General features: G+C 39.0%; 1 protein-coding gene across 5 annotated transcripts in view; it reads right to left on the bottom strand.

Annotated features, from left to right (window-relative positions):
• The window catches only part of LOC134217712 (pituitary homeobox homolog Ptx1-like), an 81,559-nt gene that overhangs the window by 37,451 nt on the left and 31,864 nt on the right, over window positions 1-12,244 (bottom strand). For all 5 annotated transcript variants that reach the window (XM_062696527.1, XM_062696525.1, XM_062696523.1 and 2 more), the window contains exon 4: window positions 9,600-9,928. In XM_062696527.1, the coding sequence (XP_062552511.1) occupies window positions 9,600-9,928 (329 nt within the window). The remainder of the gene's footprint in view (window positions 1-9,599; window positions 9,929-12,244) is intronic.

The following is a 12,244-nucleotide window of genomic DNA, read 5'->3' as shown; positions in this document are numbered from 1 at the left end:
GATTTTCGTCTGTTACGACCATTGACATGGTTGGGTCCAGTAAGCTTCGCGTCACGGTCAGTGACTGTTGCGATACTGGATTGCAAACAAATGTACTCGGTGTCGCAGGAGGGAGAGAAGCGGATTTATTCGCCGTCTAATTTTTTCTGTGTCAATTTTTGCAATTTCTCAGCCAGAAAGAGAGCATAGACAGCGAGCAGAACAATCTCCGAGCGCTCCAATGTTCACACTTTCTGGCATCGTGAAGCTTATCCTCAGCTTCTTTTATGCTTCCAACCCCGTGAAGAACATCATGGTCAAAACTGTTCTTCATATTCTGACTCCTCTCCTGAAGCAGCTGGCTTCAAAAATGCCCCTCCTCGAGTCATTCATATCCTTCGATGGCTAACTTTGTCGATAAGGCCAATATGATTACGATTCTATATTGGAACTGTCGAAGATATTTTCAAATTTTTAGTTAACAAATTACAATGCGATGCTTTTGCTTTATGTGAAACATGGCTAAAACCAGATGTGAACTTTCATTTTCCTGATTTCAACATAATCCGTCGCGATCGGGCAAATCCATATGGACGGGTGCTTTTATGGATCAAAAAACAGCACTCCTTCTATAGAGTCGATCTTGGTCCGATATCAGGAACCGAAGCTGTCGCATGTCAGGTGACTATTCGAAGAAAAGTCCTCAGTATCGCCTCGATATATCTTCCTATAGAGATCTCTAGCACATTTGCTCGGTCATGCCCGAGCCACGGTTGCTCTTGGGAGATTTTAACTCCCACGGAACAGGCTGGGGGGAACTGTACGACGACAACATATATCGACCTCTGCGACGACTTTAATAGTGATCATTTGCCGATCGAAGTCTCGATTTCCAATGGACGTAATCAATCTGTTTCTATCGACCTCTCATATCACCTTACGAAGCACATCGATTGGGGAAAATATACGGAGGCCATCATTGATGGCGTAATGTCGATAGAAGCACTTCCCCCCGCGAGAAGAGTACGTGTTTCTATCCCAGTTAATCTTTGATAACGCTTTTCAGGCACAAGGTCGGCCAGTGCCAGGACCTTCGGTTTGTAGGAAACCACACAATCTGTGGTGAGATGATGAGTGTACACAACTTTATAGCAAGAAATCCGCCGCGTTTAAAGAATTTCGGAAACACGGTTCGATCGTACTTCACAAACGGTACATCGCGCTCGAGATCCAGTTCCAGGAACTGGTCAAAGTTAAGAAACGCGGATATTGGCGCACTTTTTTTGAAGGTTTATCGCGCGAGACCTCAATGAAATCTACCGTCGGGAGAAGAATGCGCAACGCATCGTCCGTAAATGAAGATCATGAAAGCTCGTCGCGGTGGATACTCGACTTCGCAATGAAAGTTTGTCCGGATTCGGTACCGGTGAAGCAAGAGTTACGTGATGCTTTTGCTGACAGGGATAATATGGATCGCCCCTTTTCGATGATTGAATTCTCGCTTGCTCTCCTTGCATTTAACAATTCCGCTCCAGGGATGGATAGAATCAGGTTCAATTTGCTTAAAAACCTCCCAGACGTCGCGAAGAGGCGCTTATTGAGCTTGTTCAACCAGTTACTGGAATGCAACATTGTTCCGGATGATTGGAGGCAAGTGAGGGTGATAGCCACCCAGAAGCCCGGAAAACCGAATTATAATTCGTATCGCCCCATCGCGATACTCTCCTGTCTTCGGAAGTTGCTGGAGAAGATGATTCTTTTCAGACTAGACAAATGAGTTGAATCGAATAGTTTTTTGTCAGATACACAATTTGGTTTTCGCGGGAGCAAGGGAACGAACGAAAAAGAGAAAATGGGCTCAGTGTTTTTGGACATTAAGGGGGCTTTTGATTCAGTTTGCGTTGATGTCTTATCCGACCATGAACCATGTATCGTCTAATGTCCAATCACTACACTTTAAATGCACATATTTTCAGAGTAAGGCTTTCGAAAAGGAAATCTCTGTGTTTGAGGTGAGGATTATCAGGACATCAACCATCGAGGAGCATCGTGGCCCATATCTGCGCTAACTGAACCGAGGAAAACAGCCAAAGCTCATTAGGGAAGTGTTGTCGGGCCTTGATCTCGAATACATGTCCCTGGTCCAAGTTGCTGATGTAAGACTGTTATCATAGTTTGCCCATCCCCTTGTCTGTCGTACCCCAATTACGAATGTCTTCCTCTTGTTGTGCATTTCAATGAACATCAGCATCGTAATTACTTAAGTACCATATAATTCTTTCCTTCCCTACTGTATTATTGTATTTCCTAATCTCGACCAAACCGCGAGTCTTTCGGTTCCCCAAAACTAACACTATGTATAAGAATCGAAAAAACTTGATTTCGGTTCCGTAACGCTTCACGGCAAATGAGCCTTCCAAATAAAAGAAGGTTTTTTAAAAAATACACTACAAAGCAAACCAGGAATAGATGAACATTGCTATCTTAGACTGCTAGACAATTTGAAAAAACGTCGTGGATACAGAAAAAGCAATAAGTCTAATTTGGCCAACCCTGAAAATGGCATATTTTCCAAAAACTATCGGTCAGTTTCCACAGCGAAGAAGCATAAGGGATATATCTCCTGTAACAGCTAATAAAACCTACGGAAATTTTATTTTCGAAATTATGCGAGAAATTGATCAAATTAGAAACATGGCCAAAACTGGTACAGTACAATTACCCTATGTGCAATTTTTGACGATTTTTGTAATTGATTGTGGGAGAAAAATAATAAAATAAAAGCCTATTAATGACTAATATCCTCCAATGTGTATTGTTTCGTTACACAATAAAAGCAGTAAAAGTAAGAAATTGTACACGCGATCATCTTGTTTGTTCTCGGGTTGAAATACGAAAATAAATGATTATGATTTTCTAAAAACTATCGTTTATCGCAAAAAAAAATATTCCAATTTCTCTAACATTTCCCACATGAGGCATCTCTCCATGAGGTGTAGCATTTCACCCGGATTTGACTTTTTTATAATGTAAATGGTACTGTCCGATTTCTTTTGTTTTACAAATGGCTTCTACACTATGTAGTTGGATCCCTAAACTACCAAAAACAATAATTAGTGTTTTCAGACCGCATCGTGCTTTCGTGCTGTGCGGTTCTTTCTCTCTTTGCGGAAGGAAGTTTTTAATTCTACCCGAAGCTATTTTAATTTCAACGGTGCTTCTTAGCGCTATTTGTACCCACTGATCCCGTTACGATCTTTGCAAGGACCCGTGCCTTCGTTTTACGTTGGACCCGTTTGCGGAAGTAAAATTCCGACAAGCGGTGGTAATCCTGCAGGGACACCGTTCTGGGAAAAACCTCTTAGAAGGTCACGTCTCCACGCTCAGCAATGAGCATTAATAAAAACAACAGGAAGGAGGAATCTCTGAACTCTCCACTTCCTTCAAAGAAACAAGGTTTCAAGACCGTCCGCCCAAGCGCGGAAAAATAGAAGGAAGCTGGAGACTTCAGATATTCCTTCTAACTCTAACGTTGACATTATTTCATCTCCTATCGAACTGAGCAATCAGTTCGATTTGATTAACGACGAATTTGAGAAAATCGAATCTATCTCTAGCCCAGGTGATTCGATTCATGCGAAGAAACAACGAATTCCGCCAATTGTGGTATCTGTTGCCGAGTTTTCTGGCTTTCGGAATGAAATCTTGAGTAACCTTCAGGGGATCAAGGTTTCATTTCAGATTGCTAGGAAGGGTGACTGCCGCGTTTTGCCGGGATCTTTTGACGATCGCAAACGTCTTCTTCAGTATTTAACTGAGAAGCGCCATAAATTCTTCACATACGACGACAAAACTGAGCGATTGTTCAAAGTCGTCTTGAAAGGTCTCCCCAGTGATGATAAATCACTGGATGAGATTAAAATTGAAATTTCTCAATTACTTGGATTTGCGCCAGTCCAAGTCATTAAGATGAAAAAGAAATCCCACTCTGGTACTTCCCAAAGGGGCATTTCTCAAGAATTTTATTTAGTTCATTTTAACAAAAGTGAACTAAATAATATGAAAAGTTTGGAAAAGGCCTGTATTATGTCCCATGTCCGTGTTACATGGGAACATTTCCGCAGGCCTGGGGAAATTTCAAAACCCCACTCAGTGCCGTAAGTGCCAAAAGTGGGGTCACGGAACCAAACATTGTCACATGGATGCTAAATGCATGATTTGTGGTGGAACCTCTCACGCCAAGGACGCATGTCCTGTGAGAGAAGATTCCAATAAATTTAAGTGCGCAAATTGTGGGGGCAATCATAAATCCAATTTCTGGGAATGCCCTTCACGCAAAAAAGTTTTGAATTCCCGTGCAAAATTGATGACGGGAATTCCAATTTTCGAATGTACCTACGTATGCAAACATCGCTGCTGGTAGACAAAATTTCTCTTCTCAAAATGAGGTTTATACCCATGTCCCAACGGAAAATAACGGTCATGTTGCCGATTCAGGTAGCATGACTGCTTCCGATTTTGATTTTTTAACTGAACAATTGAACCGGTGCCAGCGAAAGTGGTACATGTTACATTGAGTAAATTTTCCAGGAGACGCATTTTCCCAAAAACATCGAATAATAAATTCATATTTGCATTTTTTTGCAACTAAACTGTACCAACATGTTATGACTGATGTGCCTATAGATAGTAGTGAAAAATAAGTGAAGCTTACGACAAATTTCATGTTTATTGGATCAAATTGCACATGTACCACTATTAATGGGAACAAAAGGAAACAGAAACCGAAAAACGTTGACATTAAAAGTGGTACATGTACATTTTTAAAATCATTCTAAAAGGGAATAAACTATCTTGAAATTCAAAATAGTATTACAATCTGTTGTGGAAACAGTCATGTTGCCGAATTTTCTTTTGAATAAGCTTATTTTAGTGGGTGGAACTGTACATGTACCACTTTTTCTGGCAACGAAATGGTCATTGTGATATATACCAGAAAATAAAATGTGCATATCTCCAGATTTTGTTGCCAAAAATCACTTTTTCGTTATTTCCTTATTAGATCTTTGCAAATAGAAGCCGATGGTGTAAAAAACTCAAAATTGACAAAAATGGTTTATGTACCACTTTCGCTGGTATTGGTTCAATTGCATCACATGATTGATGCAATGTTCAAAGCAAATACCATTCCTGAAGCTGTTCAGGTTGGTATAAAGTACACACAAAAATTGTTATCGGACTCCGTTTCAATGGATCCAAATAATTGTGTGAAAGTTCTAAATTGGAATGCCCGCTCTCTAAAGGGTAAGGAAGATGAATTATTCAACTTCCTTTCAGTTCATTGCATATTGCCATTATAACTGAAACGTATTTAAAACCAGGACTCTCCATTAAAAGAGATCCAAACTATTTTATCTACAGAAATGATCGTCTTGACAGCGCCTGTGGTGGGGTCGCCATTGTCATCAATAGACGTATCAAACATAAATTATTTTCTTCGTTCGAAACCAAAGTTTTTGAAACCTTGGGAGTTTCTGTTGAAACAAATTTTGGTCAATTTTCCTTCATTGCAGCCTATTTGCCTTTTCAATGCAATGGGCAGCAAAAGAATTTGTTGAAAGCTGATCTTCAAATTCTGACTCGCAACAAATCAAAATTCTTCGTAATTGGTGACTTCAATGCCAAACACCGTTCATGGAATAATGCTCAAAGCAATTCCAACGGCAAAGATTGTTCTGCGGGATATTATACTATTCAATATCCCAATGGCCCTACTTGTTTTTCTTCCAGTCGAAATCCTTCTACAATTGATTTAGTTTTAACGGATTCAAGTCAGCTGTGTGGCCAATTGGTAACTCATGCTGACTTTGACTCTGATCACCTTCCTGTGACATTTGAAATCTCACAAGAAACCATTTACAATCCAATCAGCTCTACTTTTAATTATCATAGAGCTGATTGGGATTTATATAAAACGTATATCGATAGGAATTTTGATGTTGATATTCCTCTCGATACCAAAAGTGATATTGATAATGCTCTCGTATCTTTGACAAATTTAATTGTCGAAGCCAGAGGCATTGCAATTCCTAAATGTGAAATTAAATTCAACTCCATTATTATTGACGACGATCTTCAGCTACTGATCCGTCTTAAAAATGTTAGAAGAAGGCAATACCAAAGAACTCGCGATCCCGCGTTGAAAGTTATTTGGCGAGATTTGCAAAATGAAATTAAAAAACGTTTCGCTATTCTGAGAAATACCAACTTTGAGAATAATGTCTCGAAGTTGGATCCCAGTTCGAAACCCTTTTGAAATTAACAAAATTCTTAAAAACCTCAAAAGCCAATTCCAGCGCTTAAAGAGGGAAATAAAATTTTATTAACAAATGGCGAAAAGGCTCAAAAACTTGCTCAGCAGTTCGAGAGTGCCCATAATTTTAGTCTAGGTCTCACTAGTCCAATTGAGGATCAGGTTACACGGAGCTTAGGAGACATCCTCAATCAAGAGAATGTTTTTGACCCTTCGTTGGGAACTAATTTGGATGAAGTGAGATCTATTACTAGAAAATTTAAAAATATGAAAGCCCCGGGTGATGATGGTATTTTCTACATACTTATCAAAAAACTTCCTGAGAGCTCTTTATCCTTTTTGGTTAATTTATTTAACAAATGTTTTCAATTGGCATACTTTCCAGATAAATGGAAAAACGCCAAAGTTATTCCAATTTTGAAGCCGGACAAAAATCCAGCTGAGGCTTCTAGTTATCGCCCAATCAGTTTGCTTTCTTCAATAAGCAAACTGTTTGAAAAGATTATTTTAAATAGAATGATGGTTCATATTAATGACAATTCTATTTTTGCTGATGAGCAATTTGGTTTTCGCCATGGGCATTCAACCACTCATCAGTTATTAAGAGTAACGAATTTAATTCGGCTCAACAAATCTGAAGGATATTCGACTGGTGTTGCTCTTCTTGATATAGAGAAAGCATTTGACAGTGTTTGGCACGAAGGTTTGATTGTAAAATTGATGAATTTTAATTTTCCTCTGTACATCATTAAACTGATCCAAAATTATTTATCAGATCGCTCACTGCAGGTAAACTATCAGAATACTAAATCTGATAGATTACCTGTAAGGGCTGGTGTCCTCCAAGGCAGCATACTGGGGCCCATATTGTATAACATTTTTACTTCTGACTTACCTGATTTACCACCAGGGTGTCAAAAATCTTTGTTTGCAGATGACACGGGCCTTTCAGCCAAAGGGCGAAGCCTTCGTGTCATTTGTAGTAGGTTGCAAAAAAGTTTGGATAGTTTCTCTACTTACTTGCAAAAATGGAAAATTTCCCCGAATGCTTCCAAAACTCAGCTTATAATTTTCCCACATAAGCCGAGAGCTTTTTATTTGAAACCTTCTAGCAGACATATTGTCACTATGAATGGGGTTCCAATTAATTGGTCTAGCGAAGCTAAATATTTAGGACTTCTGCTAGATCAAAAATTAACTTTTAAAAATCACATTGAAGGCCTTCAAGCCAAATGTAACAAATATATTAAGTGTCTATATCCACTCATAAACAGAAAATCAAAACTTTGTCTTAAGAACAAACTTTTGATTTACAAACAAATTTTTAGACCTGCCATGTTGTATGCTGTGCCAATATGGACTAGTTGCTGCAATACCAGAAAGAAGGCACTCCAGAGGATTCAAAATAAAATTTTGAAAATGATTCTGAAGTTGCCTCCGTGGTATAGTACCAATGAACTTCATAGAATTTCTAATGTTGAGACATTGCAACAAATGTCCAACAAAATAATTTCCAATTTTAGACAAAAGTTTAAGTTGAAAACATTGTAATTCCTACATGGTTCAATTCAACCAGAGGAAAAATTCTAACTGCCAGAGGCAATTGAAATGTATTAATAATAACTAAAAAGTAACATAGCAATTAAGGATGATAGTGTTAAGAAAACACGGAACACCTAGTCTAAGAGATGAATGCATGTATTAGATAATTAGCAAATAAAATTAGTTAAAAAAAAAAAAAAAAAATTAGTGTTTTAATTTAACGGCTTGTTTTGAAGAAATATCGATTTTTAAAAACGTGTGGCATCTCACCTGGACTTACCCTATGCCAACATTTTATACAGTTTCTGTATGGTTCTTATGCTGAACTGCATTAAAATCTGCCATCCACTGGTTGGGTGAACAATAGCCATTTTTTGTTCTATCTGAGCTAATGATCAATTATGCCTACAATAATAACCAATCCAGACATCTTGCGTATGATTACTTGGAATAAAAAGCTAAAGTTTTTCGTTTTTTGAACGCCACAATGTCGATGTGGGGATTGTGACGCCGCAACCTTCTCAATTCCCGAAGTCCACCGATGCAATTAGATGACTGCAACAGTTCCAGATCATACTAACAGATTGATAGCACTACGGTACAATCGTCAATAAAAATGGTGCAAGAGGAAGGATCGCTCCATATATCGAGACATAGTGGCATCTGCTGTTGAGCAGGATTCGAGCCGAGTGCGATCAAGTGCAATATAAAAAGCTCAAAGAGACACTACGAACTGTTGATAACGAACCGAAACTGGCCACCGTGGACGAATTTGGAACCAAAGGATCAAAATCCGTATAGCTATTTTCAACTAAATATTTAAAGCAGACTTATTGACCTACATCTCATCTCAATGGCCTAAAAGCTTACTGACAAGAATAGGAACAGGATAAGATAAATTATTTGCAAATTAATCACCTTAAATCCCCTTTTATTTATTGATATATTTTGAGGTGGACGGATTTCGGTCCCCCATTCCTCCTAAATTTCCGGGGGATCACAGAATTGCTGAGAGCCCCTCGCTGGCACTCAAAATATGATCAGCCGCCCCTTACATGGAGAACAGACGCTGTTTTGAGCCGTACCTCTTGTTATATCTTTTTAGAGTCCCATCCCACATCAGGACTGGCCTGGTGCGCTTTTAGCGGCAGACAGTCGCTTTCGTAGGGAATACTTACGAACACATGCTTAACAGAGCCCACTGTCAAACCCCACCACATCCTAGGAGGTCCTACAACTCTCGCAGTGGGGAGGGGTCGTCAAGCCTTTGGACATAGTCCCTGCTGTCAATGGGAAACAACGTATTTGCGATACAGTATACAGATATTCTAGAATGCTCTATCGAGTGACCAATTGAATTACGGAATAACATGGATTTTTAAGAATTTTCATAGAAGATTCTCAGTTGGATTGCTATTTCCTTCTGCAATTTTAAAATATTTAATTTGATATTTTTTTTATAAATATCGCTACCTTGCCCATCCAGTTGAATGCTTATGTAATGCCACAATCCCTTGCTACCTTTCTTGAAAATGATTTTCAAATCTGCCATTCAATTTGTTAAAGTGGTCTATAAAAATAACACCCAAAAGGGTGCAACCTTTTCCACACCTCGAAGCTCTTAACCCCGTCATGTAATGCCATGTAATAGTTATAGCCAGTCGATAAAACTCAATTACCACCTCCCTAACTACGAAACAGTTTCCCCTACCTAACAGCATTAACTGGTATACGTTAAACGATCCCGCGTCCCAATTCCACTTACTTGCACCCTTGCCTCACTCAATCCCAATCGTTGGCTGAGTTCCTCCCGCATGAACGCGTCCGGGTAGTGCGTTTCCTCGAACAAACGTTCCAGCTCGTTCAGTTGCTCTAGGGTGAAATTGGTTCGCGAACGACGCTGCTTGTTGTTGGCCAGATTGCCGAGTCCCGCTCCGCCGATGCCCCCATTGAGGAGAGAATCCGACATCGATGACGGTGGCCCCGGGGAAGACTTGAGCTTATCGTTGGGGTCGATGGTTGGGTCGTTGGAATCGTCCTGATCAGCCGTGCCGCGGTCATCGTCCGCTCCGGGCGAAATTGACTCACGTTTGTCTGTGAGGGTGAGATAAAGATTGAGATGTGGATTTGAAAAATGATTGTTTCCGAGAAAGTACCCACAGTAGGATCTTGATTTGATTGATGAATGTTTTGAGCTAAAGGAACCGTTAATTTTCCAAGGATGATAATCACTCATTTTGTGTGCAATTCTGATAATTGACCGCAAAATTCAGGTCATATTATAAAATCAATTTGTCGTCTGTTTGTTAGTTGTAGTTGTTGCTAGAGATGAATAATATTTGAACCTCGCATTACTGATTTAAATACAACTTCAGTCTGCTTTTCCTTTTACCTCCAAATCACAAATTTGAAATTCGTGTTCAATTCTTGTCTCGACATCAAATAGCTTTAAATAATACTGCTTGAGCTACATTGTTTAAACTCATTAAAATTCTATTCAAAATTGTTGCAAAATGAAGTTTTATGACTCTCGTTGATGAGAAAATAATTGCATTACGTGCAGCGATTACAATTTCTCCGCTGGTGCTATATTGAAATTTACAGGTCATAAAGATTTCCTCATTACCATTGTTCTCAAACGTCTAATTCACCAGCAGCACGCGTATCGGCTAACCCTCATCCGTTTCAAGTTCTTACCGCTTGGTGCGAATGACTGCAAAAATGTATGTTCCGCTGTTTCATTTGTCGTAATTGATATACCATTCGGTATCAAACACCCCATGAAACCAACAAGTTCGCCGCACAAACCGTGCGAGCATATTGTGCTTTGGTATACCATTCCATGAAGTGCGCAACGTGTCCAACAACCAGCACAGCGGGAAGCCTTCTCCTCCGCTTGAATTTAAAATCAAGTTTCTATCAACTTTTTATCGTCTATAAAGTAACCTTACTTCATCACTTTTTCGTTGTTGTTTCCTTGTGTAGCCTTCGCTTCAAGGATCGAGGGATGTGTAGCACCCGTCTCTCAGCAACAACGGTCCAAAGTTTAGACTATTATTGCGTTAAATTGATATAAATTGCATTACAAATAATCATGAATAAAAGATTTGTATAAGGCTCGCTCGGTTGCTGGAAGCAGGCCTACATGCAAACCGAAGAGGGCTACGAACTATCCCTTGTTTTCACCCATGTCAGTTAGAGAACAGCCATAAAACACGTGTGCATATTTTTGTATGCTTAGATTACTCGGCATATTTAAAATAGCTCGTAACCCCCAACTTTAAAATCTTTACGCTGTTTATAAATGACCCCTCAGATATTCATTTCATACCGGATAGACCTGTGCGCCGAAGTATTTGTAAACGGCGGCGGCGTAAGGCCATTTTCACACCAGCGGCGGCGGCGTCGGCGGCGTCGGCGGCGTCACGCCGTAAGCAATGTTCGGCGGCAGCGGCGGCGTAAATCGGCGTGAAGGATTTTGAGCTGAGAAAAAAAATCACGCAGCAAGGCATGTCATGCTTTTTATGAATTCTAGGGTTTTTTGTACAATTGCTAGAACATCTTAATAGCTATAGCTTGTATCTCCATAGCAAAAGTTTACATTACATCCTCCACTAGGACATTTCCGCATAACAGCACATGAGTTCATTGGAAAGTACTTCGGATACAAATCCAAAAATTCGTGTGGAAATTCCTCAAGATATTCCTCAGAAAATTCGAGAAAGGAATTCTAAGAATTAATTAAAAAATTTCCTAATGAATTCCTTCAGAACTTCCACCAAGAATTCCCTTGAAAATTTATTAGGGTATTTCTTCGGAACTTCTTTCCGAAATTTCTTCAAAAGTTCCATCAGGAATTTCCTTCTAATTGAGGGATTTCTTCGGAAATTCCTTTTCGAAGTCTTTTGGGAATTTCTTCAGTAATTCATTCGAAACTATTTCAAGGGATTCCTTTGAAAATTCCTTTAAGAATTAGATACCCATGGAAAATCTTTTAAGAAGTTCTATGAGAATACCTACGAACACTGTTTAAGGAATACATTCGAAAATCCAATCGGGAGAAATCCTTCAGAAATTTCGAATAGAAAATCTTCCAGTAATTCCTCAAAACATTTCTTCGGAAACTCTAGGAAGATATTTTTGGTATTCTTTCGAAATTTCCCTCTGGAATTTATGTGAAAAATTTCTTTAGGACTTCTTTTCAAATTTCTTATAGGAATTCCTTTCGGATATTCCTTTAGCAACTCTTCCAGAAATTCCTGTAGACCTTCGATAATTGCCTTTTAAATTACTTTAAAAATTATTTCGGGAATCTCTTCAGAATTTCTATTCGAAAATTTTGTTTGTAAATTCCTTCATTTTTTTTAAAACGTTTTAAGTGTTTTTTTTTTGAAAATAAGTTTAACTCTC

The sequence above is a fragment of the Armigeres subalbatus genome, chromosome 2, assembly GCF_024139115.2.
Source record: "Armigeres subalbatus isolate Guangzhou_Male chromosome 2, GZ_Asu_2, whole genome shotgun sequence".
Taxonomy (NCBI): Eukaryota; Metazoa; Arthropoda; class Insecta; order Diptera; family Culicidae; genus Armigeres; species Armigeres subalbatus.
This window is presented reverse-complemented; position numbering and strand designations above follow the sequence as displayed.